General features: G+C 34.2%; 1 protein-coding gene across 1 annotated transcript; it reads left to right on the forward strand.

The window, feature by feature from the left end:
* Positions 1-1,924: 1,924 nt before the first annotated feature.
* LOC128239857 (uncharacterized) lies at positions 1,925-23,707 on the forward strand. The gene is made up of 5 exons (XM_052956307.1): positions 1,925-1,990; positions 16,738-17,391; positions 17,983-18,141; positions 18,453-18,750; positions 21,200-23,707. Exons 2-5 carry the CDS (start codon positions 16,837-16,839, stop codon positions 23,455-23,457), a joined length of 3,270 nt encoding a protein of 1,089 aa, XP_052812267.1. The 5' UTR covers positions 1,925-1,990; positions 16,738-16,836; the 3' UTR covers positions 23,458-23,707.
* Positions 23,708-24,126: the final 419 nt, after the last annotated feature.

The following is a 24,126-nucleotide window of genomic DNA, read 5'->3' on the forward strand; positions in this document are numbered from 1 at the left end:
ACATTTCTTATTGGAGTTTTTTTGTCGTACTTGTACATTTCTTATTGGAGTTGTTTTGTCGTACATTCCTTATTGGAGTAGTTTTGTCGTACATTTCTAATTGGAGTAGTTTTGTCGTACGTGTACACTTCGTATTGGAGTAGATTCGTCGTACGTGTACACTTCTTATTGGAGTAGTTTTGTCGTACATTTCTTATTGGAGTAGTTTTATCGTACATTTCTTATTGGAGTAGTTTTGTTGTACAATTCTTATTTATTCCAGATTCGGGTTCAATTTGTTATTATCTACGAATATCTGAGGTCTACAAAAATCAGAGAGGTGATTTGTATTCCTACCCTTAGTCCTATACCATATAACATGTTTTGTATTCTTACCCTTAGTCCTATACCATATAACATGTTTTGTATTCCTACCCTTAGTCCTATACCATATAACATGTTTTGTATTCTTACCCTTAGTCCTATACCATATAACATGTTTTGTATTCCTACCCTTAGTCCTATACCATATAACATGTTTTGTATTCTTACCCTTAGTCCTATACCATATAACATGTTTTGTATTCTTACCCTTAGTCCTATACCATATAACATGTTTTGTATTCTTACCCTTAGTCCTATACCATATAACATGTTTTGTATTCTTACCCTTAGTCCTATACTATATAACATGTTTTGTATTCTTACCCTTAGTCCTATAACATATAACATGTTTTGTATTCTTAACCTTAGTCCTATACCATATAACATGTTTTGTATTCTTACCCTTAGTCCTATACCATATATCATGTTTTGTATTCTTACACTTAGTCCTATACCATATAACATGTTTTGTATTCCTACCCTTAGTCCTATACCATATAACATGTTTTGTATTCTTACCCTTAGTCCTATAACATATAACATGTTTTGTATTCTTACCCTTAGTCCTATACCATATAACATGTTTTGTATTCTTACCCTTAGTCCTATACCATATAACATGTTTTGTATTCTTACCCTTAGTCCTATACCATATAACATGTTTTGTATTCCTACCCTTAGTCCTATACCATATAACATGTTTTGTATTCTTACCCTTAGTCCTATACCATATAACATGTTTTGTATTCTTACCCTTAGTCCTATACCATATAACATGTTTTGTATTCTTACCCTTAGTCCTATACCATATAACATGTTTTGTATTCCTACCCTTAGTCCTATACCATATAACATGTTTTGTATTCTTATCCTTAGTCCTATAACATATAACATGTTTTGTATTCTTACCCCTAGTCCTATAACATATAACATGTTTTGTATTCTTACCCTTAGTCCTATACTATATAACATGTTTTGTATTCTTACCCTTAGTCCTATACCATATAACATGTTTTGTATTCTTACCCTTAGTCCTATACTATATAACATGTTTTGTATTCTTACCCTTAGTCCTATACCATATAACATGTTTTGTATTCTTACCCTTAGTCCTATACCATATAACATGTTTTGTATTCTTACCCTTAGTCCTATACTATATAACATGTTTTGTATTCTTACCCTTAGTCCTATACCATATAACCTGTTTTGTATTCTTACCCTTAGTCCTATACTATATAACATGTTTTGTTTTCTTACACTTAGTCCTATACTATATAACATGTTTTGTATTCTTACACTTAGTCCTATACTATATAACATGTTTTGTATTCTTACCCTTAGTCCTTGACCATATAACATCATGTTTTGTATTCCTTGCGGGATCTGCAAACATGTTATTTTAATGGAACTTTACTTATACTTGGAAGAATTTTCATATAACAAATAAATCCCACTATCGGACCGTTCACCTTGTTACTAAGTACTCTGGGCAGTTTTCGCATTTAGTAGTTGTGTGTAGCCTTTCACAGTCACATGTTGACTCAATCGGCGCACCTCGGCCTTTTTCTTTCGGATGGGTTCCATTGATGATGACTGTTCACCACTGTCCTGTAGTGGTAGAAAGGTGATTTATTATTTCAGTATTAAATGTTTTTTTCTGCAGTTGATTTATGTAACGATTGTATGTTATATTGTTAATCATGATTATGTTTACTGAAAATTATCGCATTAAACACTAAATATAAGCAATAACTAAATTTAGTTTCGTTTAACATATATGTCTTACACGGCGAATTTATTGGCCTCGAATTTCGAAAAATTGAACTGTTTAGTAGACTAATTCAATTCTCAAAATGTCTTAATGTAACCGTACATAATATACGTATATTTCCGTTTTAATAGCCTTCAAAATAAGAGATATAATGATGTGAACTAGTGTACAATATTGATGATATCTTGCGATTTATTTTGATTTTAAAATGTGTCTCCTTATTGTGCGAAAAGTCTTAAATCCGAAGCATATACATTTGCTTTTAAGTTTGTTTGACATATTAGTGAAACAGACACCAGTAGTAGAAAACTAGGTGGAGCAAATCTTAGTAAAACTAAGATTTAGCTCCTTTTGCTGGGGAGCAATCTTAGCTTTTTGCTATCGTATATGGTATATGGGAAATAACTCGTACAATGGAGTACATAGGTGTATACAAGAGTGATGTACCTGTGAACTATGGGTTTTCGGTTTAGTGTGTCATATGAAGATGGGGGAGGGGCGTACTTTTGTCGAGAGCCGTTACGGGTGATATGATATGGTTTAGTCATTGTTTTTTTTATAAATGAAACGGTTGTTTATGTTTTGGCTTCATTGATGCCGAGTTTGATCTATCGTCAGTACTACGCGGTGTCAGTATAAACACAATATTTGGTGTATGGGAAATAACTTTTACATACAAGTACATGTGTCTTGTTTTTAGAGCATTATTTTCACTTTACTTACTCATAAGAAGAGAAACATTATATAAGCTTTTAGTTTTTTCAATTTTGTTTTTAATGAAATGCTTAGTTATACCTATTAATATGTGTGCATTATTGTGTTTTGTATATGTGCTTACATATGTTTTAAAAGGTTTGTATTTACTTAATAAAAACAGCTCAAACTAAACTTGTTTTGGTTATACAAGTGCGTGTTAGACATGACATACTTATAAAAGTATATTCGACCTACTATTAAAATAATTTAAATATTATCTGATATTTTACACGTTTTTGGAAATGACTTGTATTATAAAAATAATTTATGAAATAGCGATACTGACATTCATAATAATTGTGGGTCATGTATCATTACTAATCTGAGTTCCAAATCAGAAATATATGTAAATTATATTACTGTTTATGAAAAGCGTTATTATATCATTAAATAAAATTGTATAAATTAAACATTATATGGTATAATTTAAACATTACATTACCATGAGAATTAAACATCTTCGTTAGATATGAAAGTATTACATTTTAACATACCATCATTTTGAAAAGTCACTATGATAACCCTTTTTTTAATTGAAAAATAAAATTGTGTTATGGTTACTGGATGTCTCACATTTATGATTTTTAACCTATATATTTTTATCAGTGTACATTTAACCTTTGTTAAGTGAGGATGGCTAACCAACATTTTTCCATCGTGTTAACACAACTTTTAAAGTGCCAGGTGGAAAACAGCGTGCTTTGCCACAAGGTGTGTTTTTTGTTTTTTTTACGATTTATCAACTTATTTATTATATTAGAATTAAAATATCGTTTACGTTATTTTTTCATTTTTTTATTTATTTTTTTAGGAAAGACAATTACTCAGTAAGCTAGTTCTAGTATACTTAATATGACGATATTAAATTTGTGGGAATTTTGACATGTTTATCTTTTTTTTACCCGATCTGGTATTTGGTGGTTTGCCTCTTTAAGTTGTAAGCTTTTTATTGTAACTTTTTCAGAATGCTGCCTTAGAAAGATAGATTGGTTCTTTAAAAGAACAAAATGCTGTTTTACAACAGCAAGGAACAATAATTGAACAAGTAAGTTGAATTTGCTGTTATTGAACCGACTGTGTGATTATAATCTGCTTTACTGAATTATTTAACAATTTCAAGTTATTTTTATTTTACTTCATGTGTGACATTTGAAAACCCAATTTGTTATGCCAAGACAGAATTAAGTCATAATGCATTCAAATATACACATTGATCAATTTAAATTTACAAGTAGGAAATTGTTTCACAAACCACAACCAGATTCTTAATGTTTATTGCTGTTGTTTTTTCAGTTAGAAACCGTGAGATCTCAATTATTGGGGATCCAACAATATATGGAAACTCAAAGGGAAAAGGAGAGGTGGGTTTTTTTAAATATTTTTATTAAGGATGATACCTTTAGAAAATATAACATCTTTTTAAATACAACAACTTAAATGAAACTTAAAAACAGTTAACAAACATTAACGTGACAATAAACTTTTGTTTTAAAAAATACCCTTTTATACCGAATAATACTGTTATTGATAGAACATTGACAAAAATGGATGTGATTGATTTTAGAATTAATGAAAAAATATTTACATTGGTAAAGGATGTAAAATGAACACGACAATGTTATGAGGTAAAATGTTGACATGCAAAAAATATATGATGGGATATATGGGGTAGAATATATACGACATACAAAATATATGAGGTAGTATATGAGATTATATTAAAAACAGAATAGATATGAAACCGCATAAAATAAGGTTATCAAAAGTAAAAATACCTATGATAATTATTTTTACATCCACAAATATAAAATACATGAAATGTGATTCTATTGCAGTATCCAGAAGAACAAAACCCGAAATGTCTATCCGGTATGTATCAACATGTTATATTGAAAATAGAAGTTCAAAATTAGTTTTCAGTTAAAAAAAATAAAAAATTAAATGGATCATACATGAATACAAGATTAAATCAAGAGCAAGTTAGAACTAACACTGTAACTATGCATATGTATAACAACAGAAATAACACTAATGAAAAAAACTATCAATAGGAACAAAATAATACAACAAATAATTTTAGTTTTTAAACCTAAATAAACGATCACGGAAGGTAACTGACTAGAGAAGCAGTCAATAGTTACATTGGCGTTTGATTTGAATTGACAATTTTCTGAGTGATATCCCTTTTCGAGCAGAGAAAATCTGTGACACCGCGTAAGACAACTAACTTGAATTGAGCTTATTATCGGTTTATTTTTGATAAATAAACATGTTGCGTGTATTAATGTAATATTGTACTTAAGTTTTACGAAATAACTTTTTACATTTAATAAATGTATCAGAAAATTTACTGTCTGTTTCTGTGATTTTCAATTAATCTTAATATGCAAATCACTTTGCAGTTTTAGCTCTTGTCCTTTTACTTATAGGTTCTGGTTCTTTTTCAGAGTCTTCTTCCACCCTATCAATGCGTATGTACCTCAAATACAACAGGAGACAGGAGGGATTGACGAGGATTTAGGAGGTAGGGAGGTGTGACGAGGAGGCTATAATGAGTTTCTAGTAGTGTTTTCCAAGCATTTGAGAAACGTGAGGGTTGCATTGTACGCATTCCTTTAACAAATATACTTGTGTCGAATTAAAGTCAGTGTACGGCGAAATACCGTTGACAGATCTGCATTTATAATGGAACCAAACGAGAACGAAATTCGTCTATATTCGTGCCTCAAATGTAGGTACTTTTTCTTTTCCTGGAGGAATCTGTTGCACCATTTACGAGTATGGCATACCTGCGCGTATTATTCCTACACATGTATATGCTGCGAGCAAACGTTTCAGAATCGGAAAACATTTTTGTTGCATTTGAAGAAAAGACTTGGTACAAACCCGCGCGGTTAATGATGCTACTATAAAATCAAGTGTTATGAAGTTTTCAACCTCAGTGAGTGTTTGGATGACAAGTAGTCAAGTCGTACATTATTGGTAAAAAATGGATCTATTGGATACACGAAAATATAAGATGAGGAGTAAATTAAAAAGCAGTGCCTCTCGAAACAGACATGAGCCTCTCTCCAAAATGTATATACGGATGGTTCTCCCGGCTGAACAGACGACAGCTATCGCCAAAAGCATACTTGACCGTCAGTCGAAACCTAAAGGGACTTGGATTGACTTGGAATTACAAAGAATGAAAGAAGCCAGCAACAAACGAAAGGGCAAAGTGCTCAGTGCGGGTGTTATCGGTAATAATGGCAACAAGAAACCTAGAAAGGTGGCACCATCTAGACAGAAAACGCCGACACAAACTTCAGAAAAGTCCGAAAACATCGTTACCATCGGGCAGGTATAAAGCTGAATGTTTCACTCACTCTCCTCCTCATTAGCGCTTAAGGATTTTGTTGCGATGCACCAGTGTGATCTTTGTTTGAAAAGTTTCGGAAGACGCGATAATATGTTGCGACATAAAAGGTCTGTGCATTCAAACGAAGATTCGGATGAAGACGCTATGTCTGACGTTACTGATCAAGAGGATATTTTTGGATCTGTTGATGAAAACGAGTCTGATAACAGCGACGACGACATGTCTGTAACCTCGGAGAACTCTTCGGGTATTGATCCTTGGCAAGAGGTTGTCCATGAAGCTTTTCAAGAGTGTCAATCGCAGTACGAGGAGGAAGTGCGTGAACGTATGCAGGATGATACCGACCTTAGTGAAAGCGAAGCCAAGAAGGATGTCTTTGAGAATATGCGAGGTACTTACAGAAAGGCCCTGATGAATAGTTTTGGGGCAAAGTTGATGTGGTTTGACTCTATCAAGCGAGATACCATCTATAAAACCATAAAGAAAACAGTTAATCAACTTAAAGACACAGAGGACTACGACGAACAGGAAGCCGTAAAGTACGCCATCCTTAAGCGGAGATTTCTGTTCGATAAGGTCTTGGACAGTTACGACGTTCCTCAGTTGGATGCAGAGCAAGAGGAAGAAACAAAACAGTGAAAATCATTTAAAGATACTTTAATTCGTTCGGACTAGAGTGCTTTGGGAATTTATTTGTTTTCAATCCTTACACAATGCAGAATACAGACGCCATTTAATTCCATAACACAATTGTATCTGATAGTTTTGCAACACGTACTTGTTTTTAAGTAAAATAAATGTCTGTAATGATGTAAAATAAAATGTCTTATAATACGAAACGGAGTTGTTGTTGTGTGTTTTAGTTGTAGTTTTATTTATGTTTTTAGCGTTTTCCATATAGAAACAAGACAAATGTTGATGCTGGGTATCAACGACGCCGCCAGATCAGTTAAAAATAATAATGATTGCATTAAAATATTATGTTGATATTGTATTCAGTCATATAGATTGTAAAAAGGTGTGCTTAAAATTAAACATCTCAACTGTCCAAATAATGAACTCATTTCATTGTACCGAGCATTAGGTTTAAAACTACAATTACTACCAAATTTAATCAAGTAAGTTTTATATCTGGTTACAATTCATACATATTACATAAGTAATATTCTCGATGACATTTTATTACCCAGCTTGTATGTCTACAGGACTGGTTACGTTCTATTTTTATGCCTATGTTATATGCGTTTACTAACACATTCATTGTGTATGTCATCTGCAACAGTGCAAATCCTTCTTCGCCTTTGATATCTGCAACACTATATCTATAATATGCGTTTAAGTCTGCGCCCGTAACCAGACTGCTGTAAATGTGCCTTTTCGACAGGTGTTTCGATTTCTTTTTTCAATCCTAGTTTGACTATTGTTATCAATTTTAAAATGAAGCGAACTGTGCTGATTATATCCTTGTACAACATTACTTGCCATTTCTTGGTGAAAAATATAGAGAGCCAATAGCGAGAAATGTCTATAATACTTCCGACCATCGTGAATTAAAACTCTGCTAGCAATCAAGCGATCTCCGTCTGATTGTTTCAATCGAACACATCCATGCTATTTGATAAACTCAACGCTCACATATTTTTTGTTGTATTTTATACCTGTTCTTATAATACTGACACTGCATATTTTCTTAGTTCTTACTTGAAGATAAAAAATATCAATTTACCTCCTGTTTTGGTTTTCTGATTTTCCTAAAGCTATAGAATGGACACGTCTAAAGAAAAGGGTAAACCAATCAGGTCTCGCTTACAGATCACATAACCCTACATGGGGGGGGGGTACCTAAATGTAAAGAATGAAGAAGTCTAAAAAAGAGGTCAACCAATCAGGTCTCGCTTACAGTTAACATGATCCTACATGTTCCCATATGAAATTTTCGTCGGCTCGGAACTACGTTGACTAATTACATGTAAACTGAATCCAATGAATAATTAAGAAAATCGAATGTATGCAATTTAAGTTAAATATGTTGTGCTGCTCTAACGAGGTCATCCTTACAGACATATTGATATAAATATATAGTGCTTAAAGATAGATCTAGGGTTCTTCAATACGTGTTTCGTGGAATGCATACGTATGACAATACGAAACATCAAGTCTGTTACACGCTTCACGTTTTATATAGTTCAATATAGCGTATTATAGTCAGGTGTGGCTATACAGAAAAGATGCGCTCTGTTGAACCCTTCTTTATCTTTATAAGTCCGCCATCTTTATTTATTTCCTTCCAACGGGAAACGAGGCTCAAGGAAGGGTAAGACGGTCCTCGGAGTGACTCCGGAGGTTTGAGGAGGGTATCAGGAGGCCCCATGGAGTGACTAAGGAAGTTTGTGGAGGGGGTCAGGAGGCCCTCTGAGTGATGGAGGAAGGAGTCAGGATCTTGTTTAAGTGTTCGGGGAGAGCCTCGTTTCCCGTTGGAATGAAATAAATAAAGATGGCGGACTTATAAAGATAAAGAAGGGTTCAACAGAGCGCATCTTTTCTGTATAGCCACACCTGACTATAATACGCTATATTGAACTATATAAAACGTGAAGCGTGTAACAGACTTGATGTTTCGTATTGTCATACGTATGCATTCCACGAAACACGTATTGAAGAACCCTAGATCTATCTTTAAGCACTATATATTTATATCAATATGTCTGTAAGGATGACCTCGTTAGAGCAGCACAACATATTTAACTTAAATTGCATACATTCGATTTTCTTAATTATTCATTGGATTCAGTTTACATGTAATTAGTCAACGTAGTTCCGAGCCGACGAAAATTTCATATGGGAACATGTAGGATCATGTTAACTGTAAGCGAGACCTGATTGGTTGACCTCTTTTTTAGACTTCTTCATTCTTTACATTTAGGTACCCCCCCCCCCCCCATGTAGGGTTATGTGATCTGTAAGCGAGACCTGATTGGTTTACCCTTTTCTTTAGACGTGTCCATTCTATAGCTTTAGGAAAATCAGAAAACCAAAACAGGAGGTAAATTGATATTTTTTATCTTCAAGTAAGAACTAAGAAAATATGCAGTGTCAGTATTATAAGAACAGGTATAAAATACAACAAAAAATATGTGAGCGTTGAGTTTATCAAATAGCATGGATGTGTTCGATTGAAACAATCAGACGGAGATCGCTTGATTGCTAGCAGAGTTTTAATTCACGATGGTCGGATGTATTATAGACATTTCTCGCTATTGGCTCTCTATATTTTTCACCAAGAAATGGCAAGTAATGTTGTACAAGGATATAATCAGCACAGTTCGCTTCATTTTAAAATTGATAACAATAGTCAAACTAGGATTGAAAAAAGAAATCGAAACACCTGTCGAAAAGGCACATTTACAGCAGTCTGGTTACGGGCGCAGACTTAAACGCATATTATAGATATAGTGTTGCAGATATCAAAGGCGAAGAAGGATTTGCACTGTTGCAGATGACATACACAATGAATGTGTTAGTAAACGCATATAACATAGGCATAAAAATAGAACGTAACCAGTCCTGTAGACATACAAGCTGGGTAATAAAATGTCATCGAGAATATTACTTATGTAATATGTATGAATTGTAACCAGATATAAAACTTACTTGATTAAATTTGGTAGTAATTGTAGTTTTAAACCTAATGCTCGGTACAATGAAATGAGTTCATTATTTGGACAGTTGAGATGTTTAATTTTAAGCACACCTTTTTACAATCTATATGACTGAATACAATATCAACATAATATTTTAATGCAATCATTATTATTTTTAACTGATCTGGCGGCGTCGTTGATACCCAGCATCAACATTTGTCTTGTTTCTATATGGAAAACGCTAAAAACATAAATAAAACTACAACTAAAACACACAACAACAACTCCGTTTCGTATTATAAGACATTTTATTTTACATCATTACAGACATTTATTTTACTTAAAAACAAGTACGTGTTGCAAAACTATCAGATACAATTGTGTTATGGAATTAAATGGCGTCTGTATTCTGCATTGTGTAAGGATTGAAAACAAATATATTCCCAAAGCACTCTAGTCCGAACGAATTAAAGTATCTTTAAATGATTTTCACTGTTTTGTTTCTTCCTCTTGCTCTGCATCCAACTGAGGAACGTCGTAACTGTCCAAGACCTTATCGAACAGAAATCTCCGCTTAAGGATGGCGTACTTTACGGCTTCCTGTTCGTCGTAGTCCTCTGTGTCTTTAAGTTGATTAACTGTTTTCTTTATGGTTTTATAGATGGTATCTCGCTTGATAGAGTCAAACCACATCAACTTTGCCCCAAAACTATTCATCAGGGCCTTTCTGTAAGTACCTCGCATATTCTCAAAGACATCCTTCTTGGCTTCGCTTTCACTAAGGTCGGTATCATCCTGCATACGTTCACGCACTTCCTCCTCGTACTGCGATTGACACTCTTGAAAAGCTTCATGGACAACCTCTTGCCAAGGATCAATACCCGAAGAGTTCTCCGAGGTTACAGACATGTCGTCGTCGCTGTTATCAGACTCGTTTTCATCAACAGATCCAAAAATATCCTCTTGATCAGTAACGTCAGACATAGCGTCTTCATCCGAATCTTCGTTTGAATGCACAGACCTTTTATGTCGCAACATATTATCGCGTCTTCCGAAACTTTTCAAACAAAGATCACACTGGTGCATCGCAACAAAATCCTTAAGCGCTAATGAGGAGGAGAGTGAGTGAAACATTCAGCTTTATACCTGCCCGATGGTAACGATGTTTTCGGACTTTTCTGAAGTTTGTGTCGGCGTTTTCTGTCTAGATGGTGCCACCTTTCTAGGTTTCTTGTTGCCATTATTACCGATAACACCCGCACTGAGCACTTTGCCCTTTCGTTTGTTGCTGGCTTCTTTCATTCTTTGTAATTCCAAGTCAATCCAAGTCCCTTTAGGTTTCGACTGACGGTCAAGTATGCTTTTGGCGATAGCTGTCGTCTGTTCAGCCGGGAGAACCATCCGTATATACATTTTGGAGAGAGGCTCATGTCTGTTTCGAGAGGCACTGCTTTTTAATTTACTCCTCATCTTATATTTTCGTGTATCCAATAGATCCATTTTTTACCAATAATGTACGACTTGACTACTTGTCATCCAAACACTCACTGAGGTTGAAAACTTCATAACACTTGATTTTATAGTAGCATCATTAACCGCGCGGGTTTGTACCAAGTCTTTTCTTCAAATGCAACAAAAATGTTTTCCGATTCTGAAACGTTTGCTCGCAGCATATACATGTGTAGGAATAATACGCGCAGGTATGCCATACTCGTAAATGGTGCAACAGATTCCTCCAGGAAAAGAAAAAGTACCTACATTTGAGGCACGAATATAGACGAATTTCGTTCTCGTTTGGTTCCATTATAAATGCAGATCTGTCAACGGTATTTCGCCGTACACTGACTTTAATTCGACACAAGTATATTTGTTAAAGGAATGCGTACAATGCAACCCCCACGTTTCTCAAATGCTTGGAAAACACTACTAGAAACTCATTATAGCCTCCTCGTCACACCTCCCTACCTCCTAAATCCTCGTCAATCCCTCCTGTCTCCTGTTGTATTTGAGGTACATACGCATTGATAGGGTGGAAGAAGACTCTGAAAAAGAACCAGAACCTATAAGTAAAAGGACAAGAGCTAAAACTGCAAAGTGATTTGCATATTAAGATTAATTGAAAATCACAGAAACAGACAGTAAATTTTCTGATACATTTATTAAATGTAAAAAGTTATTTCGTAAAACTTAAGTACAATATTACATTAATACACGCAACATGTTTATTTATCAAAAATAAACCGATAATAAGCTCAATTCAAGTTAGTTGTCTTACGCGGTGTCACAGATTTTCTCTGCTCGAAAAGGGATATCACTCAGAAAATTGTCAATTCAAATCAAACGCCAATGTAACTATTGACTGCTTCTCTAGTCAGTTACCTTCCGTGATCGTTTATTTAGGTTTAAAAACTAAAATTATTTGTTGTATTATTTTGTTCCTATTGATAGTTTTTTTCATTAGTGTTATTTCTGTTGTTATACATATGCATAGTTACAGTGTTAGTTCTAACTTGCTCTTGATTTAATCTTGTATTCATGTATGATCCATTTAATTTTTTATTTTTTTTAACTGAAAACTAATTTTGAACTTCTATTTTCAATATAACATGTTGATACATACCGGATAGACATTTCGGGTTTTGTTCTTCTGGATACTGCAATAGAATCACATTTCATGTATTTTATATTTGTGGATGTAAAAATAATTATCATAGGTATTTTTACTTTTGATAACCTTATTTTATGCGGTTTCATATCTATTCTGTTTTTAATATAATCTCATATACTACCTCATATATTTTGTATGTCGTATATATTCTACCCCATATATCCCATCATATATTTTTTGCATGTCAACATTTTACCTCATAACATTGTCGTGTTCATTTTACATCCTTTACCAATGTAAATATTTTTTCATTAATTCTAAAATCAATCACATCCATTTTTGTCAATGTTCTATCAATAACAGTATTATTCGGTATAAAAGGGTATTTTTTAAAACAAAAGTTTATTGTCACGTTAATGTTTGTTAACTGTTTTTAAGTTTCATTTAAGTTGTTGTATTTAAAAAGATGTTATATTTTCTAAAGGTATCATCCTTAATAAAAATATTTAAAAAAACCCACCTCTCCTTTTCCCTTTGAGTTTCCATATATTGTTGGATCCCCAATAATTGAGATCTCACGGTTTCTAACTGAAAAAAACAACAGCAATAAACATTAAGAATCTGGTTGTGGTTTGTGAAACAATTTCCTACTTGTAAATTTAAATTGATCAATGTGTATATTTGAATGCATTATGACTTAATTCTGTCTTTGCATAACAAATTGGGTTTTCAAATGTCACACATGAAGTAAAATAAAAATAACTTGAAATTGTTAAATAATTCAGTAAAGCAGATTATAATCACACAGTCGGTTCAATAACAGCAAATTCAACTTACTTGTTCAATTATTGTTCCTTGCTGTTGTAAAACAGCATTTTGTTCTTTTAAAGAACCAATCTATCTTTCTAAGGCAGCATTCTGAAAAAGTTACAATAAAAAGCTTACAACTTAAAGAGGCAAACCACCAAATACCAGATCGGGTAAAAAAAAGATAAACATGTCAAAATTCCCACAAATTTAATATCGTCATATTAAGTATACTAGAACTAGCTTACTGAGTAATTGTCTTTCCTAAAAAAATAAATAAAAAAATGAAAAAATAACGTAAACGATATTTTAATTCTAATATAATAAATAAGTTGATAAATCGTAAAAAAACAAAAAACACACCTTGTGGCAAAGCACGCTGTTTTCCACCTGGCACTTTAAAAGTTGTGTTAACACGATGGAAAAATGTTGGTTAGCCATCCTCACTTAACAAAGGTTAAATGTACACTGATAAAAATATATAGGTTAAAAATCATAAATGTGAGACATCCAGTAACCATAACACAATTTTATTTTTCAATTAAAAAAAGGGTTATCATAGTGACTTTTCAAAATGATGGTATGTTAAAATGTAATACTTTCATATCTAACGAAGATGTTTAATTCTCATGGTAATGTAATGTTTAAATTATACCATATAATGTTTAATTTATACAATTTTATTTAATGATATAATAACGCTTTTCATAAACAGTAATATAATTTACATATATTTCTGATTTGGAACTCAGATTAGTAATGATACATGACCCACAATTATTATGAATGTCAGTATCGCTATTTCATAAATTATTTTTATAATACAAGTCATTTCCAAAAACGTGTAAAATATCAGATAATATTTAAATTATTTTAATAGTAGGTCGAATATACTTTTATAAGTATGTCATGTCTAACACGCACTTGTATAACCAAAACAAGTTTAGTTTGAGCTGTTTTTATTAAGTAAATACAAACCTTTTAAAACATATGTAAGCACATATACAAAACACAATAATGCACACATATTAATAGGTATAACTAAGCATTTCATTAAAAACAAAATTGAAAAAACTAAAAGCTTATATAATGTTTCTCTTCTTATGAGTAAGTAAAGTGAAAATAATGCTCTAAAAACAAGACACATGTACTTGTATGTAAAAGTTATTTCCCATACACCAAATATTGTGTTTATACTGACACCGCGTAGTACTGACGATAGATCAAACTCGGCATCAATGAAGCCAAAACATAAACAACCGTTTCATTTATAAAAAAAACAATGACTAAACCATATCATATCACCCGTAACGGCTCTCGACAAAAGTACGCCCCTCCCCCATCTTCATATGACACACTAAACCGAAAACCCATAGTTCACAGGTACATCACTCTTGTATACACCTATGTACTCCATTGTACGAGTTATTTCCCATAGACCATATACGATAGCAAAAAGCTAAGATTGCTCCCCAGCAAAAGGAGCTAAATCTTAGTTTTACTAAGATTTGCTCCACCTAGTTTTCTACTACTGACACCTCAGTTTATGTGAGTTACAGTTTTATTAAATTTAATTAAATATCTGATATATAACTTAAGGTCACAAAAAGTATATACGTATAGATAAAACAAAATCATATTTTTAAATGACGCAAATCAAAGTAAATACTTTTACATTTATAATGACTATGGTCGTTTCAAAATTTCTATGTTGATTGTTAGAACAGTTTTGCATTTCATTAAAAACGGAAATTAATTCATATATGATTATGATTTTTCATTGAGAGAAACAATAAGGTAGTTATATCAATAATGATAATAATGCATTACACTTGTATAAAACAGGTGATTCTGAATCAAGAAAGGAAGAAAAACAGATAAATCCATTGAGTTTTGACAATGGATCTATACAAACATAGTTTTTTGTTGATTTTCGGATAGGAAATTTAAGTATTTAGACATAAATACGGTAATTATTAAGCGCTCTCTGACGTCACTCTTTTCCATAATTCTCTGATAGGTGGCGCTGTGTTTTAGCGCTTAAATCATTGTAAGCGCGACTCTAGCCGAGCGTTCGTTTTTAAGATATTAAATTTGAAGAAGCGTGTTTTGAGGCTGCATGTATACAATATCTTTGTTTAATCCACATTGCAGCCTCCTTTTTCGGCCAAAATTAATTAAACTATTATTTATTTCATGGTTTTGTTTTTTCCTGTGAGCCAGCTTAAATGCTTTGAGCGTCTAGGATAATTAATACATGTTTCGTTTCCCTTTATTTGAGTTTTAGAGACTGTTATTGTTCTGTAACAAAATTCTGATGTTATTTAGAAATATATTAGTCTAGACATTTTTCTACCTGAATTATACATTGCATACAATTAATAGTAATGAACTTATTTAATGTTATACTTGCTTTTAGTGCTATGTTTTACCACGTTCCATGCATTTTTTATCTGATTGTCATTGGTAACTTTTGTATTATTATCGTCTGCTTCTGGGTATTTGTCGGATGCCCCTAATTAAGAGGTCATGTGACACTGTAGGTGTAGCCTTATAGCTGTCGGCGTGGTGTCAATTGTTATAGGCCCTAGCACTTCAATGTATAAAATGTTACGACATTTTGGCGCGAAAATTAACGCACACAATTCTGTCGTCGTCTGCACTTACACTGCATTATAACTGTTTTGGCAGTATGATTAATTTATCAGCTGCTCTTCTAAAAGCAAGTTTAAAAGATTTCATAAGCCAGACACAATGTTCCTTCTGTTTTCTTTATATAAACACCGACATTTGGCAATACCCTAAACCATAATAACCATGACTTATTTTCGGAAATTTTAAAAATAGTAACAACCATCAAGTGTTTGTCTACATCGTATCTTTCATTGTTTTTGACTGAAAATGCAAGGATTTCTGCCACTTGGAACCAAATCTACCTCGCTGACATTGGCAGAGAGCGCACATGTCTGACGTTTAAAACACACCATAGAGTGCGAAAATGTTTTTTCCCTTTCTAAATAAAAGACATTCTACTGACTGGTTTAAACATTGATCGAACGGCTATACAAAATGCGCGCGAAATTCGGTTAACAGTCCACGTTGTCCGGAACTGCTCGCCCATCTTCGGCAAACTTTACAATGAGTGTTTACCGGTGATAATCGGCTGCTTGACATCACGTTTTACGCAAGTTTAAGCGTTATAAAGATTTTATGCTCAATTAACTGATATTTACTTTTTCTAGTAGTCCGACGGACTATTGACTTAAAATGTCTTGTAGTCCGACCAAAAATCTGGTAGTCTCGGACTACCGTTAGTGTCGAACCCTGAATTTGTATTACTTTGTTTCTCTTACATTAAAATAAAAAGTACATTTGGGCGAATAAATGGCGAAGCCGCTAGTGGACTTAAATGTTTCTTTTCCTACAGATTTGACGGGGCATACATGTACACCGACACAGACAGTTAACGTCATAAATTCGTGTCATGAAGCCTTACATGGCTATACTTACATAATTACATTTTGAGATGGCCTCCTACAAGACAATTTTGGAAGAGAAGGATAATCAGAACTGGTTAAAGTCCTCCCTTGCCCTTCGTATTACCAAGTCCGGTCTACGGGATCTTTCTGAGGATGGTAGCAGTCGAACACAACGAAATCTACTCTCATTAACACAACAGGCAAACAAACTTAGTCCAGGGACAACATGCGATCAGTGTGTGACAGAAAACCTCTTCCAATGTCCTACCAAGGGATTATGTTCACATCCACGGAATTGCAAATTTCACGATTCTCCAAGCAAAATGCAGCGGTCATGCCTGTCTCACATATGCGGAGATTTCAAGAACGAGGTAATAAAAGTTCATCGGTTTAGTAAACCTTCCTGGAAAAACACTCGGGCTGAATTGTGGTGTACCAACCACTGGGAGGTGGCAAAGTGTTTCATGGGAGAAGGATACCAAGACGTAAAGTCTTTTGATGATACGGACTTCAATGGTGTGATTAGCTTGATGTTGAATTGCAAGGAACATGAATGCGATTTCTCTTTTTCTGTCGCCACTGTTCCGAATTTACTGACAGAGGTAAAAGTATTTAAGACTAATTGTGTTCCCTCTACGTTTTATCATTTACATTTCCTTTGTACTTCTCTGGTCCATTATGCAGATCTGGTTTGGTTGGTTCTGTCATCGTAAATTGCTTAACTACTTGGCTTGTCCCTGAAGTTTTCATTGTATTGATAGTGTTATGATGTCAATGGTTTGTATAATAATTCATTACTTTAATGATAATATGTACCTGACTCTTGTTTGAACGAACTTTTTGGCTATAATATTTTGTCCCCACAATCAAATCTGGTCAAATAATGAGAATCAAATGAGAGTGTATTCAGGTTTTTTGACCAAACAATAACTTATACTTTTAAAGTTACCTAGAGAGTGTTGTATACATATACGTGTACCAAAAAGGCTTTTGGTACAAACTTTATAGTCATTCATAATTTGGTTGTGCAATATGTATTATTTCATGAATAAATGGGCCATAGTTAATGTTTCAAAAAAAAAAATGCAAACAATAATTTACAATACATAAAAGAAGAATATTTCTTTAATTATTATTGTTGTTTAAAGAATCCTTTCGCTGTTTAATAATAATGTTTAACTAATGAACGTTAGGCTCGTGATGTTGGTCGAAAGGTCCGCCATTCACCAGATCTGAATGTATCCGACGCTGAATTAGCACAGTATTTCAACACATTGACTGCACTCCTTTCTGATCCACAATACCTTGCAGTCGACACGAGTGCACAAGAGGCGCTGCAGAAACTTCACAAGGTAATCGACCTGGTACAACGGTATTGAAACCAATAAAGGCAATGACAGGTGTTATTAAAACAAGTATGGTATAGAATATTCCTGGTAACTATGCAATTTAAACTCTTTCTTTAAAGAAGAGTATATAGATGCCGCAACATTTTGCTAAAGTTTGTTTATTTTATTCTGTTTGATGAGATACACGGGTGTCAAAATATTATGATAATTCTCTCTAATATTTCAATGTGGACGTAAAAGGCAAATTATTCTTTATTTATACGTAATGATTGATACCGATTTTATAAACTGAGCCTTTCTTTTTTCATGTGAAGCTCAACGCTGACAATCTGCATATTTCAACGGAAGACGTCCAGGAAGTACTAGAAGAGGCTAGATTGGTTGTGGAAACTGGGAGACTTCAGCTGGAAAGAACAGCTAGGGACGGAATGAATGAAGTAGTAAACCAAACTAAACAGTCCGTATCACAAGTTGTCAAAGAGTCCAAAGTGTGTCAGCGTGAAATATACAGTCGCACAAATGAAGGTCTGCAAGCACTGGATAAGGCAGTAGAAGAGGCAGCTGGTAAACTCCAGACAGTTACCTTGAGTTCGATTGCTGAACAAGAAGAAGGTTATTAATTAAACCTTTTCAGTTTTTAAAAAAATCTTTTTATCGATTATTTTACCACCATACAACCAAACATACTTTTATCAATTCATTCGTTCGTTCGTTCGTTCGTTCGTTCATTTATTCATTCATTATTTTTTTCATTCATTCATTCATTCATTCATTCATTCATTCATTCATTCATTCATTCATTCATTCATTCATTCATTCATTCATTTATTCATTCATTCATTCATTCATTTATTCGTTCGTTCGTTCGTTCCTTCGTTCGTTCTTCTATTCATTCATTCATGTTTTATTAAAAGTTAAAAAATTGGACATTTACAGACATTTTAATGTACTACTTTCACAAACCTTCAACTACTTACACTGTAAATTGTGACTTTGTGCCTCTTAATTGTTTTCAAATATCATAACATAACAGCAGGATTAAAGGTAAACTATTTTGTTCGTATTTCGAAAATTAATGTCTCAGGAACATTAATGATTCCACAGAAGTTTGATTTATGATACATATAGGAGTCAACTTTAAACTTCCGTATAATTAAATAATATATGTTTATACAGTTGCGAATTGAAGTATAGAAATAGGGCAAGACCCGCAAATGAAGTGCGCACGAACCATAATCCTACCTTCAGACATTGCTGAATCAACGCTCCCTTTACATGATGCATTAACAAGGAAGCTGCTTGTCCGAACCATAACTCAACAAGAATGGGTTTAAATAAAACTTTGAATACACATCTTATAGATAACAATGAGAGAAAGTGCAGTGGGCAAGAACGTTAAGCATACCTTTCAAATTTACTGAATCATCTCCCCTTTACCATTATTTATTATTATGGATGCTAAAACATACCCTTGTCCGGAGAACAACTTCAAATAAAGGAAGGGGATTTCAATGAAACTTGAATTATATACCAAGGGCAATATGCACAAGTACAGCACGGAATAATTATTACCCTGCCTTCACTCACTGCTAATTTATCTCTCTTTTTACTTTTACAGTTTTTTATGGAGAAGTGCAGTGCACGGGCACCATAGTTTTGTTGTTGTTTTTAAAGTTATTGCCCTCTGTTTATTGCTATTGTTAACCTATAAAGAGGGAACTCACTTGACATGAATCCCCTCAACATCGAAGTGTTGATTATAGTGTTAGTGTCTACTGCCTTCTCCTTTTCACATGAATCACACACAGTTTAAAAAAAGCAAGAGCCGTCGTAAGACAGCGCGCTCGACTACGCGGCTTTGACTTAGAATACAATAACGATGTAATAATACCAAGTTTCATCTTTTTATATCATACTTAACTAAAATCATTCGATACATAAGGTGACTTTGATGCTGCCCTCCCACCAGCCCGCCCAAACAATGACGCAAGTCATTCAAATAACTTGATTTCCCATTATGAAAATATGGTTAAGAATATACAATTATGCCTTTAAATGGAAATTAAAAATAAAATAAAAAAACTCAAGGGCCACAATTTGTATTTAGTTAATTAAGTGCATTAAATAAACGGTATTGAAGTTTTTTTTTATTAAAATCCCAACTTGCCCTTAACATTTACTTGCCTAAAACTTTAACCTAAGTCAATCAGGGGCCATAACTTGTATTAAGGATATGGAGGTATGTAACCTCATTGCGTGATGGTCCTGAACAATTGTGTGAAGTATTAAGTCAATTGAATGAAGGGTATAGAAGTTATTAAACAATATCCCGACTTGCCCTAAAACTTTAACCTAAGTTCCATAGTCAATCAGGGGCCATAATTTGTATAAAAGATAAAATGGAGTTATCTAACCTCATTATGTGATGGCTCTGAACATCTGTGTGAAGTATTAAGTCCATTGAATGAATGGTATTGGAGGTTTAAGTGAAAACCCCAACCTGCCCTACACTTTAACCTAAGTCAATCAGGGCCCATAACTTGTATTTAGGATAATATGGAGTTATGTAACCTCATTGGGTGATGGTCCTGAACAAATGTGTGAAGAATTAAGTCAATTGAACAATGGATATAGAAGTTATTAATAGATATTCCAACTTGCCCTAAAACGTTACCCTAAGTTCCGTAGTCAATCAGGGGCCATAATCTGTGTAAAGAATAATATGGAGTTATTTAACCTCATCATGTGATGGCCCTGAACAACTGCGTGAAGTATTAAGTCAATTGAATGTAGGGTATTGGACTTATAAGTGAAAATCCCAACTTGCCCTAAAACTTTAACCGGACGCCGATGCCGACGCTGGGGCGAGTAGTATAGCCCACCTACTCTTCGTATAATCGAGCTAATAAACACTTCAGAAGTTATATCTTCCATTTTGAGCTTTTTCGAATGTATTACCCTAGTCTGGGAGCATACATCGTTACAAACGATATCACTGTCATTGTATTATTAAATGATTATTACTGTGTCGAAATTCTTAAAAATGAATTTGTTGTTTCAGATCTTAGACAGCGTTTAGCGAAATGTTATCTCAAATCCCTTCATAGTGCGCCAATATCGCCATTTGTCTCCGAAAAAGACGAGTTGCTTGAAAGGTTTTACGTCCCCCCAAAGATATTTGAAAAGGAAAAGAAAAGAAATAATACAGCCAAAGATGAGATGTTAATGCCGGTTGAATGTTATAGAGACGTCTTCTGTAAAGATGATAAGTTTGTTGGAAGAGTTTTTCTTGTAGGTGAAGCGGGAATGGGAAAATCGACGTTCACCGCAAAGATTGCTCTTGACTGGTCAAGACAATGGAAATTACCAAAGAAGGAAATAGGACTTCCGAGAAATATTGATGGCAAGCTATTTCAAGATGTTGAAACATTGGATCACATTGAGTTTCTCTTTCATGTTACTCTGAGAGATGCTGGTAGAATGTGCAGCTTGACTCAAATGATTAAAGAGCAGTTGATACGTAGACTTTATGAACCAGATGAAACTATAGAGGCTTTCAAAATGGCAAAGTATGTTCTGTCTAACAGAGCCTGTGTGATAGTCGCAGACGGTTTGGACGAGTGGACCCATCCTTTTGACCTTGATTGCTCATGCAAAGAAAACGACAAAGTATTTCCATTTCTGTCACCAAACATTGACGCGACCGTTTTAATTACCACCAGGCCTTGGAGAATGGCCCAACATCCTGTCAGCGACTCGGGGATAGACAAGCTTTTATGTATTGAAGGAGCAGCTGACAAAGATCAACTGGTTCAAAATGTACTTCAATGTCTGGATGGAGAATTAGATCAGCAACTTAATTTACAACAGTTTATTTCTTACGTGGAGACCAGAGATATGGTCAGCTTAATGTCAATACCGATCATTGTGATGATGCTTGTGTGTTTGTGGTTTCAGGGGGATGATGTGACATTTACCCTTTGTGACATATACGCCCATATGGTAGCCATGATGTTTAGAAAGACACAATGTATCGTTCCTGTTTGCCAGCGAAATGTGTTACGTCTACCACGCTGCTTTCGTGAGGTCAATCAGTTTTCAAATATACTCGTTAAACTGGCACATTTAGCGTTTAGTAAGCTATATGCATCAGATCGCAGTGAGTCGTTAGTGTTCAGAGACGTTGCACAGTTGACAAGAGAAGAACTAGTGTGTCTTCTAAAGACCGGCGTCATTCGGGAAACAAAAGCACATTCCTTGATCAAGAACATGTCAAGTTTCTCTTTCATTCACAAAACGGTTCAGGAGTTTCTTGCTGCCTTGCATATTTCAATCCACCCTGATGTTTTTGAACGCGTGGTCAAGCCGTATTACGATATAAACCAGGATATAACGGATTGCGAAAAGGTATTTAAATTTTTGTGCGGAATGAACTGTGATGTTGCTCATCGAATGTCCCAACTGTTGTGTGATAACCTGTCATGTACAAGGTACGAAAGAGTTGAAAATCTATGTATAGTAGAAGAACTTCAAAACATTATTGTTTCCGGATATCAAGAAGCATGCAACAACGGAATGAAATACATTTCTTTAGTCCTATTTGATTTCTGGATTCCCAACCACGTGAATTACCTCTCATCTTTGATAGCCTTGCTATCAATGAACAAGTCTAAAGTGCGTTATATTTCTTTGTTTGATTTCGAAGAAAAAACCTACGAGGGGGAGTTTCAAGAAGTGTTCTTCCTTTCTTCGAACACTCTCATCGGGGTGCAACTGCTTAATTGCAGAGGTCGATATGACTTATCAGCATGTACGCGTCTTAACTACCTTTTCATTGCGGGATGTCACCCCTCGGATATCATGGTTAATACTGAGTGTCTGAAGGAATGCTATTTATTCGGTGCTCCAACAAATGTGCAGGACGCAATTTTTCAGTCATTAAGGAAAGGAGCTAAGCATTTGAAACGATTGATGATGGTGAACAAGTACGACCCTATTGGCAGTTTATGTCAAACACTACCGTTGTTGACAGAATTAGAATTGTTATATATACAGGGTTCAGCATTCGATGATCGTCCCCTACTTCTCCCTGCCTCTGTAAACCATATAGAACTGTCACAAGTGATCATGGCAGCTATGCCGTTTAAAATGTTGATGGATTGGATGGAAAGCAGCAACCATAGTGTTAGATGTCGCTTGTTAAACTGTTTCGTATGGCCTTATAGCCAAATTGAATTAGAGAAATATATCAAATCGAAAAGAAACTTAGTCATAATTGATTCAGATGATTGGTTAGCACTGACTAGTCTGTCTGATTAAAAGTGTTCCAAGGACATGAGTGGCTGTTATTTATTTTGCCGAAAAGGAATTAAAGTTTCAGAAAGGCCTGAGACTATCAAGCTTTTAAAAAGGAGAATTGTAATAATTTCTCTCTGATAAATCTTCATATCTTAAATCCATATATTGTATGTATTGTTTTTAATTGTATTCGTGACTGTTTGAATGTGTCTTTGCACATCACTTCAAACACACTTGTAAAGTCATTCGGTTTATTGTAAATAAAAGTTATGATTCATATGTTTGTATATATGTATTACGAAGAACACTTTATTACCAATTATATTCAATACTTAAATTTGCAATTACAACCTATTAAAACATATATGAACATACCTATATATGATCCGGTGCTAGCCCTGAAAACGGTGCACCTAATAAATGCGAGTTCAAAACAAGGTTACGTACACCTTTGACTGTTCCCGTGACACAGGACCGGTCTAGTCTCTCCCGGACTCTCGCATGCGTACCTAAATATATGTTCGTTACTTTTGAACATGTTCCCTAGAAACGGTGCAATAAATAAGGTGAGTTCAAACCAAAGTTGCGAAAAACTGAGACTAGTCCCGTGATACAAACGGGGCCTGTCCAAGCCCTAACGGGTGCGCAACAATTCCATGTTTGTACATATTTAGGGCCGGTCGCGTGCCA

The sequence above is a fragment of the Mya arenaria genome, chromosome 1 (genome assembly GCF_026914265.1).
Source record: "Mya arenaria isolate MELC-2E11 chromosome 1, ASM2691426v1".
NCBI lineage: Eukaryota > Metazoa > Mollusca > Bivalvia > Myida > Myidae > Mya > Mya arenaria.